General features: G+C 42.6%; 2 protein-coding genes and 1 long non-coding RNA gene across 3 annotated transcripts; 2 read left to right on the forward strand and 1 right to left on the reverse strand.

Annotated features, from left to right (window-relative positions):
- Positions 1 to 1,648: 1,648 nt before the first annotated feature.
- rps19bp1 (ribosomal protein S19 binding protein 1) lies at positions 1,649 to 7,617 on the reverse strand. The gene is made up of 4 exons (XM_046310549.1): positions 7,421 to 7,617; positions 5,674 to 5,862; positions 3,156 to 3,253; positions 1,649 to 2,805 (listed from the first exon to the last, which is right to left on the reverse strand). Exons 1-4 carry the CDS (start codon positions 7,473 to 7,475, stop codon positions 2,656 to 2,658), a joined length of 492 nt encoding a protein of 163 aa, XP_046166505.1. The 5' UTR covers positions 7,476 to 7,617; the 3' UTR covers positions 1,649 to 2,655.
- A 441-nt stretch (positions 7,618 to 8,058) lies between these two features.
- On the forward strand, positions 8,059 to 11,356 carry LOC124002787 (3-mercaptopyruvate sulfurtransferase-like). Its single transcript, XM_046310522.1, has 2 exons — positions 8,059 to 8,754; positions 10,438 to 11,356. The coding sequence occupies exons 1-2, from the start codon at positions 8,166 to 8,168 to the stop codon at positions 10,746 to 10,748; spliced, it is 900 nt and encodes a 299-aa protein (XP_046166478.1). The 5' UTR covers positions 8,059 to 8,165; the 3' UTR covers positions 10,749 to 11,356.
- Positions 11,357 to 26,702: 15,346 nt separating this feature from the next.
- On the forward strand, positions 26,703 to 27,369 carry LOC124002842. Its single transcript, XR_006833138.1, has 3 exons — positions 26,703 to 26,834; positions 26,970 to 27,045; positions 27,288 to 27,369. It is a non-coding gene; the product is annotated as an uncharacterized LOC124002842 (long non-coding RNA).
- Positions 27,370 to 27,882: the final 513 nt, after the last annotated feature.

Consider the following 27,882-nt stretch of genomic DNA (forward strand, 5'->3'; position numbering starts at 1 on the left):
AAAGATATTTTCAGAGTGAATATAATTGCACTTAAATGGTTTCTTTTTAATATTTTTTTGTGTATGTTTGAGCATTGTTAATAACTGTGTTTGGTTTGCTAGACATGTTTGATGTAGCAATGTAAGTTGATTTTTGTATTGTGAATCAAATACATTTATAATAACACTTAAAACAAAAAAAAGCCATCGCCACCTGCGCTCATTCAACATAGCCTAGATGTACGTTATTACTTGTAAACAAAATAACTTTTGGGGGTTCACATACGCTTACAATTATGTTTTGATTCTAGCTTGATGAGTTGCTAAGATTCTATTTGGTTGTGATCTTAGCAAAATAACTATTTTGGATGCAGCAGTTGTTAGCTAGAATGCTAACGCTTATTGACATAAGCTGTAGCAAAAGCTAGCCAGAGAGCCATTTTACTGGTTGAAGTATAATGCAGTTAATTTGCGAAAATGACACAAACATTTTAAGCAGGACATGTATATGAGACTTAAAACCCAATTATAATTCAAAAGTTAGTGTGAAATGCACTCAGAACGTCAACAAAAAAATGCTATTTACATGTTGCTTCTATGAGAACTCCCCAGTGCTCTGCCACTAATTTAAGCGCATCGCCGTCGTGGGGCAATACTGGTAACCACAGAAAGGGTTCAATAGGTGTTGGCCAACGAACCATGACTGAGTTAGTGCATACAAAAAGACGCCAATCAGGACTACTATTACTTGCTCTCTATATGCGAACGGTCTGGACACTCAGATCAGATTTGGTTTTACTTATAAATTATTATTATAGATTATTTTTTACAACCGGTCGTTACCACGACAACCACCCCCAAATGTTAAAGGAACAGTGGAATCTGTGTTCTATTTCAGAGGCTACATTAAGTGTGAATGTGCATATCGGATATGGGTCACGTATGGACATTCAGGAAAAAAAAGATTGTCTATAAAGAAAATCAGATGTGTGTTTTTAGGGCGGAGTTGGGCCTATTCATAATGGAATTCTCTAGTCTACACCACCGATTAAAGATGATGCACTCCCATCACAATTTATCCTCAGAATTCAGCTTATTCAAATTCAATCCATTGGTAGACCACAGAGCTTGTAACACCAGGGTAGTGGGCTTGATTCCCAGGAACACCGATATGTCAAATGTATGCGCACATGACCTCATGTCTCTTTGGATGAAAGCGTCTGCTAAATGGCATATACAGCATAATGAATTGTTTCATGGGAATTTCTATTGCCTTTGTAATAATGATGTCATTATCAATGTTACATACGTAGAATGTATGCACACATGACTGTAAGTCGCTTTGGATAAAAGCGTCTGCTAAATGGCATATATTATTATTATTATATTATTACATTGTCTGACCTCACTATGCATCATCTTCGTCCATCTAATTACTTTGAGTGGGTGGGAGTATCATGCATAGACAGAACAGCGTAAGCCTGACATCCAGGGACTATACACCCAGAATATGCTATTCCGTTCTTTTGAAATACATTTGATTTGTATTATGTTTCTTAGTTAAGATGTGCCTAAACAATGGATCATTTTTGTGATGGTCAATATTAAATGGAATTATTACTGTTTAGATGTAGCGGTTCCAAAGACACACATCAGTGACTTGTATGGCTGGAGATACAACACATGTTTATGTTCATGGTAAAGAACTGTGACAGCACAATGATTTGCACGACAGTTAACGGCTAACACAAATGTCATGACCGTCACACCCCTACTGCTGCTTCAGTTTGTGTAGGCTTCATGACAGTGTTCTACATACTTTTATTCACTGTTTACAAATCAAAGGGAAAATTCACCTAATAAAACAGCATCCTCTAGTTCATTGTGCTTTCATCTTTTCAACACAAGGAAACAAGAAATTATCTGAAAATCGATTTGAAGACAAGTATAAAATGAAGTTTTAAACAATACTTTTGTTTCTCTGAAAGGTGACTATTTTCTCCTGCATGAATAGAATAGAAGAAGTTGGGAATGAGCCTCAAGGCCACTTAACAGTCACATGTTGTCCATATCACATTCCAAGTCTTTGGACAAAAACTAAAGTCGGTCAAGTGTCCGATCTCTTTACCAAGTCCTCATTGGCTCTGGAACTGAACCCTGAACCCACATTCTCCCATGGATTTAAAAGGCCCAGTGCAGTCCAAAATGTGATTTTACTGTCCCCCCCTCTCCTAGGAGGTTGGAATAATACTGTGAAAATGCCCTGTTAGAGTAAGCCGTTTGAAAAGACTGCCTAAAATGTCAGCCTGTTTTGATGAGATGGAGTTTTGGCCTGCCTGGAGACATAACCAGGAGGTAAATAAGAGAGTTCCAACCTCTCTGCCAATAACAGTTGGTTTTCTCCCTCCCCACTCAGACCACTCCCAGACAGGCATGGGAAGATAATTGTTTGAGAAATTGCTCTTTGCTATGAAGGTATTTTTGTTTTTAAATAACACGGTCAAAAATGAACAATCACAGTAAGATACTTAATTGTGACCCATAAAATAGTCGATATTGAAATACAGCTGCATTGGACCTTTAATAATGGTGAAATTAGCAATCCATGGCAAGGAGTGTGAAGCGCACACCTCTGGAATTGGAATGCAGCCTTAAGTCTCTGGAACTAGAATCTGTCTAGTTACCCTCCTCCACAGTTCTGCCAAAGTATTCCTTCTGGAACTGTTCGAACTCATCCTCTGTGAACACAGACTTCTCCCCGGAGGCTTTCTTGACCGTGCGGTCCGGACGGTGGCGAGACTGCCGGCCCGAATTCTGGTTGACGATCTGAAGGGGAATAAGAGGGGAGACAGTCTAAGAAATGAAGATGATGAAGACTATGTGATTCACCCATAAGAGGGTCACGTTCATTAGGCGCTTAGAAGAAAAGTGGACTGAAACAAGGATAGGACCTTTCCAATAAAATTAAATAAATTAAAAAAACACTACATTTTTGCTTCCCGTTTCAAAATGTTAAAACATTTTTTCCGTTACAATGAACACAATCCACATGTATCTACAGTTATTTTACCAAATCAATCAAAAGTCATGACAGGGACCAAAGACCTCAACCAACTATCTCCCATAGTAGTAGTAGTTAGAGGGCATGACATTTGAACTGTCAGACTGTCTCTTACCTTCATAGTGTCGGAGTCTGTAGCTCTGAAGCCCGTCCCCAGGAAGTACAGCAGGTTGGAGCTCAGATGGCTCTTCCCCTGCTTCTTCCTGAACTCCTCTGGAAACACAAAGACATGACATCACAGTTCAGAGGTCAAGACGAAGTCCATGACACAGACACTAAAAATGATATAACCTGAGGAGTTTGCACAGAAGGCCTACGCATAATCTATGGAAACACAAGATGGAGACAAAAGAGGATGGTAAGGAGTCGGCCCACGAGGCTGACACACTGACACCAAGTTTACAGACAGACTAGACCAGGCTTCCTCAACTGACGGCCCGTGTGATTCTATTGATATGATTAGCGTTTAATTTGTATTATTATTGGACAGACTGTAAAAACAAAAGCAAATCAGCTCCAAGTGATTTTCATTTTCAAGTTCCAAAGTTTTCCCACATATAATAAAGAGTTACTGTATGTGATCGTATACAAATGTAAGCAAGGTTTGAAATGATTATGTTTTAGTCATATATTATATGTTTGGACTTCTTGCGGTCAATTTGCAGCAGTGGTTGATAAAGTCCCCAATTGTCATTCTTGAGTAAAAGTAAAAGACACCTTAATAGAAAATGACTCAAGTGTACTTAAGTATCAAAATGATGAATCATTTCTAATTACTTATATTAAGAAAACCAGTAGGCACAATGTGTTTTTTATTTTATTTACAGATAGCCAGGGGCATTTTCCAACACTCAGACTGCTAAATCAGAGGCGGTGTAATGACCAGGGATGTCTTCTTGATAAATGTGTGAATTGGACCATGTTCTGTCTCGCTAAACATTCAAATTGTAAAGAGTACTTTTGGGTGTCAGGAAAACGTATGGAGTAAAAAGTACAGAATTTTCTTCAGGAATGAGTTAAGTAAAAGTAGTTAAAAATATTACGGTAAAGTACATATACCCCAAAAACGACTTAAGTAGTACATTAAAGTATTTTTACTTAAGTACTTTACACCACTAACTTGCAGTCTATAAATTATTTGTAATTATGTTTCGACCCCGTGACCATCTGCTCAAGAAGAAATAACATTCTACATTGTCACATGGCTGAATCTAGTTGATGATCCCTGGACTAGACCATGAGGCTGGTACCCTGACATCAGCTTCACAGACAGACTAGTCCCCTCAAATGCAACTGTGGACCTCAAAGCCAGTTGCATTTTTTAATTGTTCCCCTCTAATCTGGGACTGATTTAGACCTGAGACACCATAACACAAAGTCATATTTACCCTGCTAGGTAAAGTCCCCCCTTATCTCAGCTCGCTGGTCACCATAGCATCTCCCACCTGTAGCACACGCTCCAGTAGGTATATCTCTCTAGTCACCCCCAAAACCAATTCTTTCTTTGGCCGCCTCTCCTTCCAGTTCTCTACTGCCAATGACTGGAATGAACTACAAAAATCTCTGAAACTGGAAACACTTATCTCCCTCACTAGCTTTAAGCACCAACTGTCAAGAGCATCTTACAGATTACTGCACCTGTACATAGCCCACCTATAATTTAGCCCAAACAACTACCTCTTTCCCAACTGTATTTAATTAATTAATTAATTTTGCTCCTTTGCACCCCATTATTTTTATTTCTACTTTGCACATTCTTCCATTGCAAAACTACCATTCCAGTGTTTTACTTGCTATATTGTATTTACTTTGCCACCATGGCCTTTTTTGCCTTTGCCTTTACCTCCCTTCTCACCTCATTTGCTCACATTGTATATAGACTTGTTTATACTGTATTATTGACTATGTTTGTTTTACTCCATGTGTAACTCTGTGTCGTTGTATCTGTCGAACTGCTTTGCTTTATCTTGGCCAGGTCGCAATTGTAAATGAGAACCTGTTCTCAACTTGCCTACCTGGTTAAATAAAGGTGAAATAAAATAAAATATAAGGTATAGTCTTACACATATGAGAAACAACATTGGGTGTGGATACCATGGGAACATGTGGGTCTGAACAAGTGTTTTTAACTACAGTTTGTGGAAATGTATTCATGTAAATTTTAAGTTGTTTATTGTTTTTGTGTAAAAAAAAAGATTTAAAAAAACTGCAACAAAAAAGTTAAATAAAATATTACAAGAAAAATAGACCTGGTAAACCAGGGAGGTATAATTAACTATCAGGTAGAACAGAAATCCAGCAGACTCCGAATCTCGTAGGGTAAGAGTTGAATTCCCATGGACTACACCAGGAAGCTGACACACTGACACCAATTTCACAGACAGACTAGTTTCATCTTCAGACACGTCAACAAATAGCTAAGAGAAGAGCATTGATCCTCAACCCAAGAAAAAACAAACATTCTAGCTAGTTGCCAGAACATAGAAATAGCATGAACAGAGACCATAGCAATAGAATAACTAGACTATATTTATATGGACCAGACCATCCCCTACACAAATAAATGCGTTCGTTTTTCTGCACAGTGCACAGAAATACTTTGTGCCTCTGAACGCGTTGGTTGAGCCACTCACCCACAGCAGACTTGATCCTCTTGTCTTTGACGGTGGCCTTGCTCTTCCCCGGACCGAGACGCCCCTGCAGCCGCCGGACCTGCCTGCTGACGCCCTGACGGTTGCTGCTCACCAGGCCCATCACTTCAGCCTTGCTCGGTGTGTGCTTCTTCTTGGCCGCGCTCTTCTGCTTCTTGCTACCATCTGACACTGCGGAGGGAGAAAGGGGGAGCGAGAGAGAGAGACATTTGTGTAGGAGACATTTTGGACTGCTTATGTTATGTGCTCATGTATGTTGTGTATGTAGTCTGTCTAGGGATGTTTCACATGGGCTAATAGGTCACTGGTCACGTGTAAATAGGCACACAGTGGTGACCAGGAAGTGTCAGCACAGATGACACCGCTTTGCATAGAATAAATTCTGTAACAATGTGAACCCTAGCATGGTCCGAAACACACCAACACAGTCGTGAAGAGGGCAGAAAGCTGAAAAGATTTGGCATGGGCCCTCAGATCCTCAAAGTTCTACAGCTGCAAACATCTCCTGAACAGCTTCTATCCCCAAGCCATAAGACTGCTTAACAGTTCATCAAATGGCTACCCGGACTATTTACATTGACCCCCCCCATACTGACACACACAACACACTACATACATATACACACAAACAATGCATACGCTCACACACACAGATACACTTTCACCCCTGCTGCGGCTACCCTGTTTATTATCTATGCTGATTGCCTATTCAATTTTACCCCAAACAACATGTACATATTACTACCTCATACACCTGCATTGACTCAAATCAAATGTTATTGGTCACATACACATGGTTAGCAGATGTTTATGCAAGTGTAGCGAAAGGCTTGTGCTTCTAGTTCCGACCATGCAGTAATATCTAATAAGCAATCTAACAAATCTGTACCGGTACTCCTTGTATAGAGCCTCCTTATTGTGATTCCATTGTGTTAGCTACTATTTTTTAAATCTAATTATATATATATATTTTTCCCTTACTTTTTAACTACCTTTTTGGATGCATTCTCCAATTTGTTAGGTCCATAATCCTAACTGGGTTGACATTTTTAGCCTAAATTTGCCATAGTTCTGTGAATGAGCAAGATTGAGCATAATGGTGAACACTTGAACAGGATTATAACTTGTCTATTAAATATATATTTTCTCTATAATTTAACCTAACAGGGTGAACATTTATGAGTTGGACCTACAGACTAACAACATGAAACATGGACAAACCGATAAAGCTGAGTGTTTATATTTATTTAGCTTTGTACCATAGTTTTCCCATCAAATAAATGATGACATTTCCTGAATGTGGTGTCATTGTAGGAAGGGGTTGTTTTCTTAAATGGAGAATTACAACAAACAGGGAGGAAAGTGATAACAGGGAAACACAGAAAATATATAATAAATACAATGATCATGAATAAACGTTAATGATTAAAGATGTTATAGTTAAATATTATGGGTTATATTTCTTGTGGAAGTAGATAAATAACACCTGGGGACGTGACAAAAACGCCTACATCCACTGACATTTATTTTTTTAAATGCATAAAATGTCCTTTCAGAATCCATATTTTTGTGTTTTAAAGGTACAAAACACCTGGCATTATACGTAAAGCCTTTGGAATCCAAACTTTACACTAAATAAGAACTGATATGTCCTAGGGGCAGAAAATGCACCTCAAAGTAGGAATGGCCCAAATAGCTAATGAAACCGTGGTTACTGTAGATAATTTACCTTTTAGGTCATCGCTTAGCAACTCCAGTCCCCTCCGAATCATTGATGCCGACATGTTGATATGCACTTTACTTTTTAAATAACAAACATGTGAGTAAACGTTATGATTTCTCCAGCAAATCCAGCAAAACTATCTTGCTTCTGTAAAAAAAAATAACATGTGAGTTCAACATCCGGCGAAGAGTGTTTGGGGATCACTACTCGGGTGAAAACTATTTTCAAAGTGCCCCATCACAAAATGGTTCCGGATTGTTGTCAAAATACCTTTCGCTTTTGGAAAAAATGATGACATGTCATAGAAAACACATAAGGTCATGTTAATGAGGTGATCCTATTTGAATTGGGTGTGGATACGGTGGGAAAATGTGGGTCTGAGCAAGTCTGATGCCATTAATGTTTTTGGAAATGTAAGTAAATGTTAAGCTGTCATATGTTTTTGTCTAGATATGTTTTGGTAAATAAAATATGACAAATTACGCACAATTACATATGAATAAAAAAATAAAAAACATGACAAAAATACCGAGTAGCCAATTTATATAAAGTTGACTTGCTGTTAATTTTGATGAATGTCTGTTGGCCATATGGTAACGCCCCCATTCACTTTCAGCTGTAACTACAGGCTGTGCATTGGGGGCGTGTTATTTCTCTTGGGACAGCTCTCGCTCTCGCTTTCTCTGCATTAAACCCGTTTCTCGTTCTACCTGTATCACCTTTGCAACAGTCGGGAATTACACGTTCAACCATGGCGCTCCAAGCGAGGGCTATCGTCGCATCCAAGTGGCTTCTCGATGCCGTCAAAGACCAAGGGGTCGGACCAAAACTCCGCGTCTTGGACACGTCTTGGTACTTACCCAAACTCAGGCGCAACGCCAAGAGCGAATTCAAAAAGAGGCATATCCCGGGTGCAGCCTTCTTTGACATAGACCAGTGCTGCGACAAAACATCTCCGCTGGATCATATGCTGCCGCCCGAGCGCATTTTTGCAGATTATGTTGGAAATTTGGGAATTGGAAACGATACGCACGTTGTGGTCTACGATGCTAGCAACTTCGGCGCGTTCTCTGCGCCTCGAGTTTGGTGGATGTTCCGAGTTTTCGGCCACAGTTCTGTCTCGGTTCTGAATGGAGGACTCAAAAACTGGGCGAATGAGGGACTTCCAGTGAGTGACCGGTACTCCCGACCCGAGCAGGCCGAATTTAAGGCCTCTTTGAACCGATCCTGGGTGAAGACGTACGAGGACATCCTGGATAATCTGGATAGTAAAGAATTTCAGGTGGTCGATGCCAGACCAGGGGGGAGATTCAGAGGGGTGGATCCAGAACCCAGAGACAGTGAGCAGCACACACACACTGAACGTGCATTGATGTTGATCTCACACACTGTAAATACCTCAAAATAAATCAAATGTATTTGTCATGTGCCGAAAACAACATGCATACGTACCCTTTCCCAAAAATGCAGAGTTAAACTTTTTAAGAAAATGCACCAAGAAACCAGAAACACGAAAGGTGTAGCCTACAATGGATGTATAACTTCACATCTGGAGACGTGCTCATGTCACCTTATTAGTAGATCATTTAGCATTTGATCAATGCTGCTGAAAGGCCAACATTTTTCCAACTGGGGGTAAACATAAACAACAACTCCCTTTGACTTATAATCAATAGGCCTAGACCATCTACTGATCACTGAGTAGCCCACTCCTCTCCTTCAATCCTCTCGGATCTCTTCCTCCAATGAGCTTTGACTTATAATCAATAGGCCTAGACCATCTACTGATCACAACCTGATCAATCTCTCCTTCAATCCTCTCGGATCTCTTCCTCCAATGAGCTTTGACTTATAATCAATAGGCCTAGACCAACTACTGATCACTGAGTAGCCCACTCCTCTCCTTCAATCCTCTCGGATCTCTTCCTCCAATGAGCTTTGACCCATAATCAACAACACAATAGACTGACAGATTGCTCATGTTAGTTGATCCAGTTTCTCTCAGCTGTCGTGTTGAGATAGATAATAGGTGTGTTATCGATGAGATGTGGACTTCGTCTGGCCCTGGGGCACAGAGCTGCTGAACGTGTGACTTCCTCCTCGTACACTGGCTGCATCCTATGGTTCACTACTTTAGACCAGGGCCCATAGTGCACTACTTTGGACCAGGGCCCATAGTGCACTACTTTGGACCAGAACCCTATGTATGAAATGGAGTGTGATATTTGGATGCACACTTGGTCTGAAATGTTACTTACTGCCTGTCAAGTCCTTTCTTCCTCTGTCCTTGTTTCCTCAATTCCTCTCCAAAGCTCATTGGAGGAGAGGATCCAAGGTCCTTGCTTTGGCCCTTTTCCTCCGATAAGCTTTGAGTGGAATTGAGGCGACGAGGACAGAGGAAGCAAGGCTTTGCACAAGATGGCGTTTGCAGACACAAGCCATAGGCCTCCTTTGTTTGCACAAGCTGATAAGCAAACATGGAGGTTGGGTCATAAATCAGAACATCTGTCAGCACAATTGTGTACCATACACACATACGCATTCATGCACACACACACACTAGTGAACGGAGTGGAAACGCAGCATATAGTAGTAGTCTGAATACAATTCTGTAGATTTGACTGTTGCACTTGATTGGTATTGTACCAGTTTAGCCCATACCCCTTGTTGTGACACTCTAGCCGTTCCAGGTGTTCTAATCTAACTTGTTGTCACGCTCTATTCGTTCTAAGTGTTCTAAATTACCTCTATGGTGTTTGGGCTTATGTGGCTGTACTTTAGTTATTCTGAAGTTGTCCTACACACACACATTATCTACGTGCTCTTTCACACATTTCAGTGTTCATCTGCCTATAAGTGTCTCTCCGGCTGGGGACTTTGACCTCTTGAATATTCTCTATTGGCATGGAAACGACACAGGAAGAGGGAGCATTTTTAGACTGGAAATTAACCCAGCAGCACTAACCCTTTCCCTCTGTTTGTCCTTTTTGTCATCCACTCACTCTCTTCCTCCTCTCTTTCAGATACTGAGCCAGGACACATCCCTGGCTCCATCAGCATGCCCTTCTCCTCCTTCCTGTCTCCGTCCGGTCACCTCCATCCCCGTGAAGACCTCCAGACCATGTTCACCCTGGCTGGCGTCGACCTCTCCCACCCGCTCTGCGTGTCCTGTGGGTCGGGTGTGACTGCCTGCCACGTGGCCCTCGCCGCCCACGAGTGCGGGCACCCTGGGGTGTCTGTGTACGACGGGGCGTGGTCCGAGTGGTACACCCGCGCCGTGCCCGAGCATGTGATCTCTGTGGGGTTTGGGAAACACTCCCCTGTGTTTGAATGAGGGAGGAAGAGGAATGTGTGATTTTTGGATGGGGAGGAAGAGGAAGCTCGCTGTGATTGGATGATTATTGGACAATAGTTAGAACCTGCCTTACCCCCACCCCGTAGCCACAGATCTAGGATCAGCGTACCCTCAATTCTTAAGGAGCAATGTAAAACTAGCCTTAGGTCAGTGTCTAGGGGTAACTGTATCCTACTGTTTGGACAAGAGGGGGTTGGTGACGATCACATGTCATAGAAGGTCAGTTGGAGTTTGAATTCACGTCAGTTAGTCAGTCTTTCATTAAAGCCTTATCATTCACACCAGACAATGACATCACTCATTTCCTCAACACGAGGGGAAGTGGGTGGCCCCACTGGACAATCCAGTACCTCTGCTAAACAGTGTGTGGGTCTGGTCCTCACGTATAGATGGATGGGGCTGAACCCCACATGCCTACACAAACCTTAAGACATTCTGTAGTCATATCAATATTGTAATGTCACTGATTTTAATTTTATTTGTGAATAACATGGTTGAATTCTTGTACACATCTGATATTAAAAATAAGTTCTATAATAACTATTAAGCCTCTCTTTGCTGTATAAATAAAGTACCTGTATACGGTTGAAGGAAGACTATCATGTAATGAACAGTCTCATTCACAGTTTCTTGTGGAGGAGAAAATCGACTAGTTGTTACACCAAGGCCATACTTTATTCAGACTTTGTCCACTTGATGGCGGCAAAACGTCTTTGTTCTCTCTTGCTCGCTCTCTTTCATTACCTAAGTCACATCAAGATATTTTCAAAGCTTTTGCACCTGTTATTTTCAGAGGAATAATAAAAATGACACTTAAAATTTCACAATAGTAGAAGTAATATCTGATGCTTTAGAAAAAAGGAACAAGAACAGAGACCAAAAGAAGAACTTATATTTTTACCAAAAAATTCTCCACCCCCACTTCTGATGAAGGGAAGCAAGATCACAGCGTTGATGACGTGTGTGTGTGGTTTCAGTTGAAACTAACTGAAACCACAGAAATTCCTTTTCAGTCAACAATCTCTTTTCTGTTCACTCATTTACTTTTCAGAGAAGGCAGTCAGATGTTTTTCTCCTCATTAAAGGGTTTGAATCATCCGGTGGCGACCAACTGAGAGACAAGAAACTGATTCATCATTAAGCACGTGTCCTTCAGTTCAGAGTGAAACGTAACTCAACCGTAGAGCATTGAGAAGCCGGTGTTTCTGAGACTACAAGAAGGTCCACTATACAGTAAGGTAAGAGTCTCTTTGAATATTCATATACAGATGTAGGATCTTAATTTGATGAATCGTTTAATGCTTAGAATTTTCCTGCAAAGTAGAAAATGCAAACTTGTAGTGTAAAAGGTTGAATAAGGCTTCTAACGTTTGTCATTTCCTCTTTAACAGACTTGATTTGCCTTAACAAAAATTGTATCAACCCCTACAAAAAATGTCCATTATAATTCACATTTCTGGTTGCTGCTATAGCAAACTGTTTCAAATGAAGATCCTACATCTATGATGTATTCAGGTGGTTATCGGTTACATTTATTGTTCAAGCAAAGTTACTCTGTCTGTGTGTGTGTTTGAGTGATCATTTGGAAGACACAGTATTACACAATTGAGATAAAGATCATTGTGTTGCTACCCCGTTGTCATGTGTTGCTGCCATGCTATGTTGTCTTAGGTCTCACTTTATGTAGTGTTGTGTTGTCTCTCTTGTTGTGATGAGTGTTTGGTCCTATATTTTGAACCCCAGCCACTGTCCCCGCAGAAGGCCTTTTGGTAGGCCTTCATTGTAAATAATAATTTGTTCTTAACTGACTTGCCTAGTTAAAGGTTTAAATATAAAACATGTAAAATCATGGTACTGATGATGACACAGAGAGCGGAGTTTTTACAATATTGCATATGCCACTCCGGTCCTTTGGGGCCCATTGAGACGTCCAGGCTATGTGCTACCACAGTGTTCTGCCTCTCCGGTCCTTTGGGGCCCATTGAGACGTCCAGGCTATGTGCTACCACAGTGTTCTGCCTCTCCGGTCCTTTGGGGCCCATTGAGACGTCCAGGCTATGTGCTACCACAGTGTTCTGCCTCTCCAATCCTTTGGGGCCCATTGAGACGTCCAGGCTATGTGCTACCACAGTGTTCTGCCTCTCCAATCCTTTGGGGCCCATTGAGACGTCCAGGCTATGTGCTACCACAGTGTTCTGCCTCTCCAATCCTTTGGGGCCCATTGAGACGTCCAGGCTATGTGCTACCACAGTGTTCTGCCTCTCCGGTCCTTTGGGGCCCATTGAGACGTCCAGGCTATGTGCTACCACAGTGTTCTGCCCCTCCGGTCCTTTGGGGCCCATTGAGACGTTCAGGCTATGTGCTACCACAGTGTTCTGCCTCTCCAATCCTTTGGGGCCCATTGAGACGTTCAGGCTATGTGCTACCACAGTGTTCTGCCTCTCCGGTCCTTTGGGGCCCATTGAGACGTCCAGGCTATGTGCTACCACAGTGTTCTGCCTCTCCGGTCCTTTGGGGCCCATTGAGACGTTCAGGCTATGTGCTACCACAGTGTTCTGCCTCTCCAATCCTTTGGGGCCCATTGAGACGTTCAGGCTATGTGCTACCACAGTGTTCTGCCACCCTGGTCCCAGAGAACCCAAGGCTTTTAATCACCTTTTCAAGCTTTGTGCATATCTTTCTCTGAATATATATTCTATATTTGATATACTCCTGTACTATATGCCAGCCTTTTTGTTCTGCAATTAGTGCTGGGCTGCACCAAAACCCTGCACACCGTTTAGATTTCTAGGATCAAGGTTGAAGACCACTGTCCTCATAGTGGAGGGGGCTAGGAGTTGATTAGGGCCTCATTATGGAGGTTGCTGAGAGATAATTCGGGCTTCATCATGGAGGGGGCTAAGGGCAGATTAGAGCCTCTGTGGGGGAGGCTAGGAGTTGATTAAGGCTTTATTATAGAGAGGGCTATGGGTTGATTAGGACTTTATTATATAGAGGACTAGGAGCTGATCTGGGCCTGGGTTTACTAGGACAGGATGTTCATATAGAACTGGAGCAACACCCTGGGCTCCCAGTAGAGTTGAACTGGAGACCGTTGTCCTCATTGTGGAGGGGCTTTGGAGTGTGTTCCTAATGGCACCCTATTCCTTATATTGTGTACTACTTTTAACCAGGGCCTCTAGGGTATATAGTTCACTATATAGGGAATAAGGGTGCCAGTTAGGATGTAACCTAGGGGTTGATTTGGTCCAGTGTTTAAGTAGGACAGGATGTACACACCCAGCCACAGGTACAGAGGAAGTCAAAGACAAGAGGGGGAGGAGGGGAGGGTCAGAGAGAAGTTGGTGGAGGAGTCAGAGAGTGTTAGGTGGAAAGGAAGTCAGAGAGAAGATTGGTGAGGGGAGAGTCAGAGAGAAGATGGGGAGGAGGGGAGAGAGAGAAGAGAGGGGGAGTCAGAGAAGATGGGGAGGAGTGTTGGGGAGAGTCAGAGAGAAGATGGTGAGGGGGAGTCAGAGAAGATGGGGAGGAGGGGAGAGTCAGGGAAGATGGGGAGGAGGGGAGAGTCAGAGAGAAGATGGGGAGGGAGGGGGAGTCAGAGAGAAGATGGGGAGGGGAGAGTCAGAGAGAAGATGGGGAGGGAGGAGAGTCAGAGAGAAGATGAGGAGGGGAGAGTCAGAGAGAAGATGGGGAGGGTAGGGGGAGTCAGAGAGAAGATGGGGAGGGGGGAGTCAGAGAGAAGATGGGGAGGGAGGGGGAGTCAGAGAGAAGATGGGGAGGGTAGGGGGAGTCAGAGAGAAGATGGGGAGGGATTTGGGGGGAGGGTCAGTCAGAGAAGATGGGGAGGGAGAGTCAGAGAGAAGATGGGGAGGGAGGAGTCAGAGAGAAGATGGGGAGGGAGGAGTCAGAGAGAAGATGGGGAGGGAGAGTCAGAGAGAAGAGGGGGAGGGGGAGTCAGAGAGAAGAGGGGAGGGGGAGTCAAAGAGAAGAGGGGAGGGGGAGTCAGAGAGAAGATGGGGAGGGGAGGGGGGTGACAAGAGATGTGAGCACCCCAATGTCTAAACACCCCAACATTCTAAATAGTAACATTTGGGCTGTGAAAAAGTTGTATAGTATGTGAAATGTCAAAACTGTAAATACCAGCATGTCATACTAATTTAGTATTTTCATCTAGTAGAATTCACTGCACACTATTGAGGAACAGAATCGTGTTTTGCTGAGGGTACTTGCTCTACCAAAATGAAGGAATGGCCGGAATCAACACAGTTGTGTTTCAGATGACACATTCTCAGTAGGATGAAGCTAGTTTTCTGTTATTTGTTGCTGACTGCATACATTTATACTAAATAGTATGCAGCACCATTAGTACACAGATTATCACACAGTATGCAAGTAGTAGGCAAGCCAGATTTCAGACACTGCCAGTGAGGGAGTGAGTGGGTGGGATGGGTGAGTGGGTATATACTCTTAGAAAAAAGGGTTCAAATGGTTCATTGGCTGTCCCCACAGGAGAACACTTTTTGGTTCCATGTAGAACCCTCTGTGGAAAGGAACCAAAAGGGTTCTATTTAGAACCAAAAATGGTTATTCATTTCCCCTATAAGGACAGCCTAGGAACCCCTTTAGGTTCAAGATATCACCTATTTTTCTGTGAGTATAGTGTAGAGCCAAAAAAGGAGAGGAGGAAGGGGGGGGGTGAGAGGGTGAGCGATGTACATAAGAAGAAAAAGAAGGGAGGGGTGTTAGTATGAGGTTTGGTTTGGGAGAGGATGAGAAGAGAGGAGGAGGGGACGGGGGTGTTGGTTTGTTTGTTATTGGAAACAGCTTGTAAACATTCTGGGAAACGAAGACGTTGTGGTTTTCTTAACTGCAGCCCGTGTGTGTGCGTGCATGTGTGTGTGTGTATATAAGCATGTGTGTGTGAGTACTGTGTGTGTGTGTGTGTGTGTGTGTGTGTGTGTGTGTGTGTGTGTGTGTGTGTGTGTGTGTGTGTGTGTGTGTGTGTGTGTGTGTTTGCTTGCGTGCGTGCGTGTGTGTGTGTATATAAGCATGTGTGTGTGTGTATATAAGCATGTGTGTGTGAGTACTGTGTGTTCATGCATGCAGAGTGTGTGTGTGTGTGTGTGTGTGTGTGTGTGTGTGTGTGTGTGTGTGTGTGTGTGTGTGTGTGTGTTGTTTGCGTGCGTGCGTGTGTGTGTGTATATAAGCATGTGTGTGTGTGTATATAAGCATGTGTGTGTGTGAGTACTGTGTGTTCATGCATGCAGAATGTGCTTGTGTGTGTGTGCATGGATAACGTGTTTTGTGAGTGTGTGTACGTTAAGACTGCACTTGTGTTGGTGCTTGCGTGGGCATGTGTGAGTGTGTTCTCTGCGATACTGACCTTTAAACTGTTCTCTCAGAGGTTGATCATGTCTGCTGTGCTGTTTCACTTCACTCAAGGGAACTTCCTAATGTCTGACCCAGAGACCAGTAAGAGGGACCATCAGGGTCAGTATTCATAAAGAATCTCAGAGTAGGAGTGCTGATCTCGGATCAGATCCCCCCCCTTCTGTGTTTTTAACTGTGGCCTAAAAGGCAGAACTGATCCTAGATCAGCACTCTTACTCTGAGAGGCTTTATGTATACAGGCCCTGGACAGTAGCCTGAGTGCCAGACTGTTTGCGCTATCATGCCAACTCCCTGTCATGCCAAACAAGAGCGCCAACAGATCTGGTACCCGGCTATCAGGTTAAGGCAGGAAGCCCTGATCTGGGACCAGTCTCACAGGTTAGGCCTGGAAAGCCCTGATCTGGGACCAGTCTCACAGGTTAGGCCTGGAAAGCCCTGATCTGGGACCAGTCTCACAGGTTAGGCCTGGAAAGCCCTGATCTGAGACCAGTCTCACAGGTTAGGCCTGGAAAGCCCTGATCTGAGACCAGTCTCACAGGTTAGGCCTGGAAAGCCCTGATCTGGGACCAGTCTCACAGGTTAGGCCTGGAAAGCCCTGAATTGGGACACAGGACTGTTGGTACATTTGACATCGAACACGACATCAGAAGACTTCACAGCTAAACAATGTACAGAAACTAGTGGCGGCTGGTGGCAGACTCATAGTAATGGCTGGAACAGAATTCATGGCAGGGTATCAAACACATCAAACACACTGATTATATAGTATGTTTGATACCCTTCCATTAACTCCATTCCAGGCATTATTATGAACCATCCTCCTCTGATATAAACATTTTGCTCTTGCGCAACATTCAACCACCTATCAATTTATTACAATCAGTTCAAAGGAATGTTACGCAGTACTGGTATTCCTTGTAGAAGCGTTATAGCCACACAGGGTGTGCATGCTTTTGTTCCAGCCCTGCACTAACATATCATCCAGGTCATTCTTTATCATCATCACAATCTTCTTCTTCCTCACCCTCTCAACACATCTTGTACCTGTTAGATGGTTGTTTATATAACAGAGGAGTGGAAACTTCACATCTTCACAGGCTGAACATAACATCAGTTTCTCTAACCCCAGTGACCTTTTACTAAATACCAAGACATGAGAGAATTGTAGCAAACAGCACACTGCCCATCAAATCAAAGTGTATTTGTCACATGCGCTGAATACAACAGGTATTATGGGGTATTACAGTGAAATGCTTACTTACAAGCCGTTAACCTACAAGGCAGTTAAGAAAAATACCAACAAAAAAATAAAATAAAAGTAACAAATAATTAAAGAGCAGCAGTAAAATAACAGTAGTGAGGCTAAATACAGGGTACAGAGTCGATGTGTGGGGGCACCGGTTATTCGAGGTAATATGTACATGTAGGTAGAGTTATTAAAGTGTCTATGCATAGATAATAACATAGCACTGTGAAGGGGGGTAGTCTTGGTAGCTATTTGATTAAAGGTTTTGGAGTCTTATGGCTTGGGGGTAGAAGCTGTTTTAGAAGCCTCTTGGACCTAGACTTGGTGCTCCGGTACTGCTTGCCGTGTGGTAGCAGAGAGAACAGTCTGTGACTGGGGTGGCTGGAGTCTTTGACAATGTTTAGGACCTTCCTCTGACAACACCTGGTGTAGAGGTCCTGGATGGTAGGAAGCTTGGCACCAGTGATGCACTGGGCCATTCGCACTACCCTCTGTAGTGCCTTGCGGTCGGAGGCCGAGCAGTTTCCATATCAGGCAGTGATGGAACCCGTCAAGATGCTCTCAATGGTGCAGCTGTAGACTCTCTTCACGTCGTGCCTTCTTGGTGTACTTGGGCCATGTTAGTTTGTTGGTGATGTGGACGCCAAGGAACTTCAAGCTCTCAACCTGCTCCACAACAGCCCCATCTATGAGAATGGGGGCGTGCTCGGTCCTCCCTTTCCTGTAGTCCACAATCATCTCCTTTGTCTTGATTACGTTGAGGCAGACGTTGTTGTCCTTGCACCAAACGGTCATGTCTCTGACCTCTTCCCTATCGGCTGTCTCGTCATTGTCGGTGATCAGGCCTACCACTGTTGTGTCATCGGCAAACTTAATGATGATGTTGGAGTCGTGCCTGACTGTGCAGTCATAAGTGAACAGGGAGTACAGTAGTGGACTGAGCATGCACCCCTGAGGGGCCCCCATGTTGAGGATCAGCGTGGCGGATGTGTTGTTACCTACCCTTACCACACAGGGGCTGCCCGTCAGGAAGTCCAGGATCCAGTTGCAGAGGGAGGTGTTTAGTCTGGGCAGGTCACGACTGTGCAAGCCCTGCCACATCCGTCGAGTGTTGGAGCCGGTGTAGTACGATTAGATCTTAGCCCTGTATTGACACTTTGCCTGTTTGATGGTTCGTCAGAGGGCATAGTGGGATTTCTTATAAGCTTCCGGTTAGACTCCCACTACTTGAAAGTGGGAGCTCTACCCTTTAGCTCAGTGAGGATGTTGCCTGTAATCCATGGCTTCTGGTTGGGGTATGTACGTACAGTCACTGTGGGGACGACGTGTTTGATGCACTTATTGATGAAGCCAGTGACTGAAGTGGCCATCGGATGAATCCCGGAACATATTCCAGTCTGTGCAAGCAAAGCAGTCCTGTATCTTAGCATCTGCTTCATCTGACAACTTTTTTCATTGACCAAGTCACTGGTGCTTCCTGCTTCAATTTTGTTCTTGTAAGCAGGAATCAGGAGGATAGAATTATGGTCAGATTTGCTACATGGAGGGCGAGGGAGAGCTTTGTATGCTTCTCTGTGTGTGGAGTAAAGGTGGTCCAGAGTTTTTTTCCCTTCTGGTTGCACATAAAATGTACAGTTATGGAAGCATATATACAGATGAAGTCAGAAGTTTAAATACACATTAGCCAAATACATTTAAACTCAGTTTTTCACATTTCCTGACATTTAATCCTAGTAGAAATTCCCTGTCTTAGGTCAGTTAGGATCACCACTTTATTTTAAGAATGTGAAATGCCAGAATAATAGTAGAGAGAATGATTTGTGTCAGATTTGATTTTTTTAATCACATTCCCAGTGGGTCAGAAGTTTACATACACTCAATTATTATTAGGTAGTATTGCCTTTAAATTGTTTAACTTGGATCAAATGTTTTGGGTAGGCTTCCACAAGCTTCCCACAATAATTTGGGGGAATTTTGGCCCATTCCTCTTGACATAGTTGGTGTAACTGAGTCAGGTTTGTAGGCCTCCTTGCTCGCACACGCTTTTTCAGTTCTGCTCACAAATGTTCTATAGGATTGAGGACTGAGCTTTGTGATGGCCACTCCCAATACCTTGACTTTGTTGTCCTTAAGCCATTTTGCCACAACTTTGGAAGTACGCTTGGGGTCATTGTCCATTTGGAAGACCCATTTGTGACTAAGTTTTAAGTTGCTTCAATATATCCACATAATTTCCCTTCCTCGTGATGCTATCTATTTTGTGAAGTGCACCAGTCCCTCCTGCAGCAAAGCACCCCCACAACATGATGCTGCCACCCCCGTGCTGCACGGCTGGGATAGTGTTCTTCGGCTTGCAAGCCTCCCCCTTTTTCCTCCAAACATAACGATGGTCATTGTGGCAAAACAGTTCTATTTTTGTTTCATCAGACCGGAGGACATTTCTCCAAAAAGTACTATCTTTTTCCCCATGTTCAGTTGCAAACTGTAGTGTGGCTTTTTTATGGCGGTTTTGGAGCAGTGGCTTCTTCCTTGCTGAGTGGCCTTTCAGGTTATGTCGATATAGGACTCGTTTTACTGTGGGTAAAAGAACGTTCATCTCTAGGAGACAGAACGCGTCTCCTTCCTGAGCGGTATGACGGCTGTGTGGTCCCATGGTGTTTATACTTGCATACTATTGTTTGTACTGATGAATGTGGTACCTTCAGGCGTTTAGAAATTGCTCCCAATAATGATTGAGACTTGTGGAGGTCTACAGTTTTTTTTCTGAGGTCTTGACTGATTTCTTTTGATTTTCCCATTATGTCAAGCAAAGAGGCATTGAGTTTGAAGGTAGGCCTTAAAATACATCCACAGATACACCTCCAATTGACTCAAATTATGTCAATTAGCCTATCAGAAGCTTCTAAAGCCATGACATAATTTTCTGGAATTTTCTAAGCTGTTTAAAGGCACAGTCAAGTGACCCACTGGAATTGTGATGCAGTGAATTTTAAGTGAAATAATCTGTCTGTAAACAATTGTTGGAAAAATGACTTGTGTCAATGCACAAAGTAGATGTCCTAACCGACTTGCCAAAACTATAGTTTGTTAACAAGAAATTTGTGGAGTGGTTGAAAAAGGAGTTTTAATGACACCAACCTAAGTGTATGTAAACTTCCGACTTCAACTGTACATATGCAATTTTTAAAAATTATATAATATATGTTTTTGCATGTTATTTTTGCAGTCATTTGTATCTCATATCAGTTTGCAAACAATGTAAAAAATAAATGTTTTCCTTGAGTTAACTAATCTGCATACAAACATGGCCTCTTTCTTGAGTAAGGCAGCTCCAATATGCAGGTGTTCCAGCCTAGCTCAGTGCTTTCTGTGGTGGAGGAGCGGCCAGCAAAAACACAGCATAGGCGTTTTCTCTAGTTGTGCCTTGGTTGGCTCAATGTTCCGTCACTCATGGGGACACTATGTCACTGCCGAATCTACAGGGAGAGCTAGGTAGTTCAAGCCCTCTTGGGTGCTGCCATAGATTTACATTATAATTGCCTCTCCAAGAAGGTTGAAGGTCATTGGCCACAGATAAAATGTCAAATCATGTTACATATACTGTAGCTTTGATTGGACTGATGTCAACATCATACTTTCACAATCTTAGCGAGCAAGCTAGACAAACAGTCATCATCATGAATCACCTTGACAATCTACTGTCAAATCCTTTTCACATTATAGATAAAAAGTATTTATGCTCATCGGCCATTGGACATAAACATTATACAACATGTCGGAAATTGCTAATTCAACAATGAGTGGTTTGGAACGAATCAATGGCTAACTACAAGAGTCGCAAAGCAATCACCCTTTTGCTTTCTTTGCCTGCTATTCGGTAGAGAGGGTGTGTGGTCCAAGTCTGGGGTTAAGGATTTAAACATCTGTCTGAAAGGCTCTCTTTTCCAAGCTGAAATGGATTAACATTCACATGCAACACCAAGTCAGAAAGGTTGAATACATTGGTCATGTAGTCAATCCAGCATCTGCTGCATTCAAGACAACTGGCAACTAAAACAGGCTCAGACTGGAAAAAGACGTTTTGAACGGTCATCCAACCTGAATTTCCAAGTCGGGAACTCTGGCCTCTTTCTAGATCTCTGACCTGAAGAACACTGATGTCATGATTGTTTGTTTGATTCCGAGTTCCCAGTTGTCTTGAAAGCAGCATAAATCCAGAGAATGCCTGACTTTGATGACAAAGTTTTCCCACAAGAAGGACCACTGCGCCACATTGAAGTGAGCACAGTACAACAATGGTTGTGTCCAAAAATATGTCTTGTATACTGCTGGATAAATAATGTAATATGCCAGGGAGATATGTATACAGTAGCTAAGAATGTAATAAAAAGTGTATGTTGTGTAGTCAGCTGTTACTAGCCCATAAGACCTCATCCTAAGAATTTGGTACCTCTCCCCCTTAGAACTTAGCCTACTGTTCTGACTTGGTGGTGCACATGTAGCCTATAGCCTGTTTTAGAGAAATGTCATCATTGAATATTGTAAGTGCTTTCATTGTGTGCTTATATGCCCCCATTATTTATCCTAAGGTTCTGACTTGGTGTACAGGGAGAACACTGTAAGAATGGCCGATGTTCTGAACTCTGTCCCTGTACATTTCAAAAGTGCTGAACAAATAGTTATATCGACTACTCGCTCATTAATATCTTAATCGAAATGACTGCTTGCCTCTTATCCGCTCATCGTTCCCTTATGCCATAGTTTGTACATCCCAATTGCTATATTGCTTATATAGGTTTATCTCAGTACAGTATCTTATTCATAATTTTAATTTTGTATGCAATTCCAGTTGATATTGTTTTGTTTGCGCTGCCTGTGCGTGGGTATAATGTATATAAAAGTGGATGCTCGTGATGGTGTTTTCCTTGACTTTTAGACCACATAGGCCTAGTAAAATAACAAAATGACTTTACTGGCATGTCTTCAGTTTCAGTTTGCCTCATCAAGATGTTATGCTAAAATCACCACTGGTATGCGTGTGGCATTGATACAACTGACAACACTTAATCACCACGCAAACAGAAAATTCATATACACCTTTTTCCCTCCCTTATGGTTCCTTCTGTTTTCCATCCCAAATGGCACCGTATTCCCTACATAGTGCAGAGCCAAATGAGCCCTGGTCAAAAGTAGTGCCCTATATAAGAAATAGGGTACCATTTGGAACACTAAGCCACCTGTCACCTGTTGCTAAGGTCATGTCTCCTACTGTGTTCTAGAATGAGAAAAAGGACCAGGAAGAAGTCATAATGGTTCTATGGTGTCTCTATGTCATCCTGCTCCTCCCCTACTAACCTGCTCCAGCCAACCACAGTCCTGTAAGTCATCAATACCCTTCACAATGCATTACAACACATGTATAACGACTTTGAGGTTAAAGAGCAGACTGTCAGCTTTATTTTGAGTGTATTTACATCCATATCGGGTGAACCTTTTTAGAAATGACAGCACTTTTTGTGCATAGTCTACCCATTTTAGGGGACCAAAAGTATTGGGATAAATTCACTAATATGTGTATTAAAGTAGTAAAAAGTTAAGTATTAGGTTGTATATTCATAGCACTCAATAATTATATCAAGCTTGTGACTTGTTGGATGCATTTGCTGTTTGTTTTGGTTGAAACGTTGTCATGTCTTTATTGAACACACCATGCAAACATTCACAGTGCAGGGTGGGAAAGTATGTGAACCCTTGGATTTAATAACTGGTTGACCCGCCTTTGGCAGCAATAACCTCAACCAAATGTTTGCTGTAGTTGCGGATCAGACCTGCATAACGGTCAGGAGGAATTCTGGAACATTCCTCTTTACAGAACTGTTTCAGTTGAGCAATATTATGTGGATGTCTGGTGTGAACTGCTCTCTTGAGGTCATGCCACAGCATCTCAATGGGGTTGAGGTCAGGACTCTGACTGGGCCACTCCAGATGGCGTATTTTCTTCTGTTGAAGCCATTCTGTTGTTGATTTACTTCTGTGTTTTGGGTCGTTGTCCTGTTGCGTCACCCAACTTCTGTTGCGCTTCAATTGGCGTACAGATATCCTAATATTGTCCTGTGAAATGTCTTGATAAACTTGGGAATTAATTTTTGCCGTCAATGATATGTCCAGGCCCTGAGGCAGCAAAGCATCACCAAACCATGATGCTCCCTCCACCATATTTTACAGTTGGGATGAGGTTTTTATGTTGGTGTGCTGTGCCTTTTTCTCCACACATAGTGTTGTGTGTTCCTTCCAAACAACTCAACTGTAGTTTCATCTGTAAACAGAATATTTTGCCAGTAGCGCTGTGGAACATCCAGGTGCCCTTTTGCAAACTTCAAACGTGCATCAATGTTTTTTTGGAGAGCAGTGGCTTCTTCTGTGGTGTCCTCCCATGAACACCATTCATGTTTAGTGTTTTACGTATCATAGACTCCTCAACAGAGATCTTAGCATGTTCCAGAGATTTCTGTAAGTCTTTAGTTGACACTCTAGGATTCTTCTTAACCTCATTGAGCATTCTGCGCGGTGCTCTTGCAGTCATCTTTGCAGGACGGCCACTCCTAGGGAGAGTAGCAACAGTGCTGAACTTTCTCCACTTATAGACATTTTGTCTTACTGTAGACTGAGGAACAGCAAGGCTTTCAGAGATAATTTTATAGCCCGTTTTATGCAAGTCAACGATTCTTAATCTTAGGTCTTCAGAGATCTCTTTTGTTTGAGGCATGGTTCATATCAGGCAGTGCTTCTTGTGAATAGCAAACTCAAATTTTGTGAGTGTGTTTATAGGGCAGGGCAGCTCTAACCAACATCTCCAATCTCATCTCATTGATTGGACTCCAGGTTAGCTGACTCCTGACTCCAATTACCTTTTGGAGAAGTCATTAGTCTAAGAGTTCACATACTTTTTCCAACCTACACTGTGAATGTTTAAATGATGTATTCAATATAGACAAGAAAAATACAATAGTTTGTGTATTATTAGTTTAAGCACACTGTGTTTGTCTATTGCTGTGGCTTAGATGAAGATCAGATCAAATTTGATGACCAATTTATGCAGTAATCCAGGTAATTCAAATCAAATTGTATTAGTTACATGTGCCGAATACCTTACAATGAAATGCCCCTAAGCAACAATGCAGTTTAAAAAAAAAAAGAATGGGTAAGAATAAGAGATAAAAATAACAAGTAATTAAAGAGCAGCAGTAAAATAACAATAGCGAGACTATATACAGGGGGGTACCGATACAGAGTCAATGTGTGGGGGCACCGGTTAGTGAGGTAGTATGTACATTTATTTTTATTTTTTTCACCTTTATTTAACCAGGTAGGCTAGTTGAGAACAGGTTCTCATTTGCAACTGCGACCTGGCCAAGATAAAGCATAGCAGTGTGAACAGACAACACAGTTGCACATGGAGTAAACAATTAACAAGTCAATAACACAGAGAAAAAAGGGGAGTCTATATACAATGTGTGCAAAAGGCATGAGGAGGTAGGTGAATAATCACAATATTGCAGATTAACACTGGAGTGATAAATGATCAGATGATCATGTACTGGTAGAGATATTGGTGTGCAAAAGAGCAGAAAAGTAAATAAATAAAAACTGTGGGGATGAGGTAGGTGAAAATGGGTGTGCTATTTACCAATAGACTATGTACAGCTGCAGCGATCGGTTAGCTGCTCAGCTAGCTGATGTTTGAAGTTGGTGAGGGAGATAAAAGTCTCCAACTTCAGCGATTTTTGCAATTCGTTCCAGTCACAGGCAGCAGAGTACTGGAACGAAAGGCGGCCGAATGAGGTGTTGGCTTTAGGGATGATCAATGAGATACACCTGCTGGAGCGCGTGCTACGGATGGGTGTTGCCATCGTGACCAGTGAGCTGAGATAAGACGGAGCTTTGCCTAACATGGCCTTGTAGATGACCTGAAGCCAGCCAGTGGGTCTGGCGACGAATATGTAGCGAGGGCCAGCCGACTAGAGCATACAAGTCGCAGTGGTGGGTACTATAAGGTGCTTTAGTGACAAAAAGGTGCTTTAGTGGTAAACTGCATCCAGTTTGCTGAGTTTGTAGAGTGTTGGAAGCAATTTTGTAGATGACGTCGCCGAAGTCGAGGATCGGTAGGATAGTCAGTTTTACTAGGGTAAGCTTGGCAGCGTGAGTGAAGGAGGCTTTGTTGCGGAATAGAAAGCCGATTCTTGATTTGATTTTCGATTGGAGATGTTTGATATGGGTCTGGAAGGAGAGGTACAGTTATTAAAGTGACTGTCCATAGAGGATAAGAGAGTAGCAGCAGTGTAAAGGGTGAGGGGGCAGCAATGCAAATACTCCGGTAGCCATTTGATTAGATGTTCAGGAGTCTTATGGCTTGGGGGTAGAACTGTTTAGAAGCCTCTTGGACCTAGACATGGCGCTCCGGTACCGCTTGCCGTGCGGTAGCAGAGAGAACAGTCTATGACTAGGGTGGCTGGAGTCTTTGACAATTTTTAGGCCCTTCCTCTGGCACCGCCTGGTATAGAGGTCCTGGATGGCAGGAAGCTTGGCCCCAGTGATATACTGGGCCGTTCGCACTACCTTCTGTAGTGCCTTGCGGTCGGATGCCAAGCAGTTGTCAGGCAGTGATGCAGCCAGTCAGGATGCTCTTGATGGTGCAGCTGTTGAACCTTTTGAGGATCTGAGGACCCATGGCAAATCTTTTCAAATCTTCTCCTGAGGGGGAATGGGTTTTGTCGTGCCCTCTTCACGACTGTATTGGTGTGCTTGGACCATGTTAGTTTGTTGGTGATGTGGGCACCAAGGAACTTGAGGCTCTCAACCTGCTCCACTGCAGCCCCGTCGATGAGAATGGTGGTGTGTTCGGTCCTCTTTTTACTGTAGTCCACAATCATCTCCTTTGGCTTGATCACGTTCCAAAGGGTTCACATACTTTTTCTTGCCATTGTATGATGTATGATACAATATGACATAGAGCCTTATAAAACATGATATAGAGCCTGATAAAACTGGCTATTATACAATGCTAAGCCACAGCTATTGAATTCTCTCTCTCTCTCACTCACTCTCTCTCTCTCTTTCTCTCTGTTTCCCTCTCTCTCTGCCTCTTTCACTCTCTCTCTCTCTCTCTCTCTCTCTCTCTGTTTCCCTCTCTCTCTGCCTCTCTCTCTCTCTCTCTCTCTCTCTCTCTCTCTCTCTCTCTCTCTCTCTCTCTCTCTCTCTCTCTCTCTCTCTCTCTCTCTCTCTCTCTCTCTGCCTCTCTCTCTGTCTCTGTTTCTCAAAGATCTACAGTGTGTCAATGACTTCATCAGCAACATCACGTGTGTGTTGAACAACACATGCATACCCCCAGACATGCCGTGCACTCTGCATGGTGAATACCCCGGGTTTAAAAGGTAAAGAAGACTAAGGATGCACCCTAACTGGAACCCCATTCTCATAGAGTCCTGGTCTAAAGTAGTGCACTATATAGGGAATAGGGTGCCATTTGGGATGCTAACTGAAACAATGGCTCACTGTTGTAACTACAGGCAATGTGAGATGAAGTCCTTGGCTGGTTTCAACACAACCTTGAGAGGCGGCAGTCTGGTCTTTGAGGGCAATCCAGTGAGTTTTATAAAACTACATCATGTTAAAACCAATGCTTGGTTATATATGTGCATTATTATAGATCAAAACTAGAATTCGTAACACATTAATCTGGATGAATAAATTAACCAGGAATTTGTTTATTTTTTTATGACATTTTTCTAATAATAATAATAGTAAAACAATGACAGCATGTATATATATATAGACCGATAGGCAAACAACCCTGGATAACTGAGCCTCTGTAAATGATCTTTCAGTTCTTTTGGAAAGAGGATGAAATATCCATTGTTGTACGGTGTGGACAAGCAGAAGATTATATGATACAGATTGAATACCTGTATCAACCATTTAACACAGTAAGTGTACAGTAATTTGAGTGATATTATGTACAATGTGTCAGATATTACTAACCTACTACTACTACTACATGAATTACCAACTACAACGACTCGAACTGTGACTTTATTGTCCATTTACATGAAAATGAATTCTGTGTGGTCAGCATACACAATGCTCAAACTCAGTACACTATAATACAACATAATGCAATACAAATATGCTGGAAAGCTTATTCATTTAAACAACTTAATACTAATTCATACCTGATACTAACATTTCTAATTCAACTTAGTACTAGTAGTTCTGTTACAGTGATATTAGTAATATATTAGTACTACTATGAGTACATTAACTGTGTTGTTTTGTGTTTGGCAGTTAAAATGCATCCCCCTGGCAAGCCGACCGTCATCAATGCCTCAATCGCCTGGACACCAGGAGCTCCCATTTCAGAAATGATAGTCAACTATGACTTCCAACTACAGTGGAAACAGGAGCTACATCACTGGGAGGTGA

The sequence above is a fragment of the Oncorhynchus gorbuscha genome, linkage group LG18 (genome assembly GCF_021184085.1).
Source record: "Oncorhynchus gorbuscha isolate QuinsamMale2020 ecotype Even-year linkage group LG18, OgorEven_v1.0, whole genome shotgun sequence".
NCBI classification, from domain to species: domain Eukaryota; kingdom Metazoa; phylum Chordata; class Actinopteri; order Salmoniformes; family Salmonidae; genus Oncorhynchus; species Oncorhynchus gorbuscha.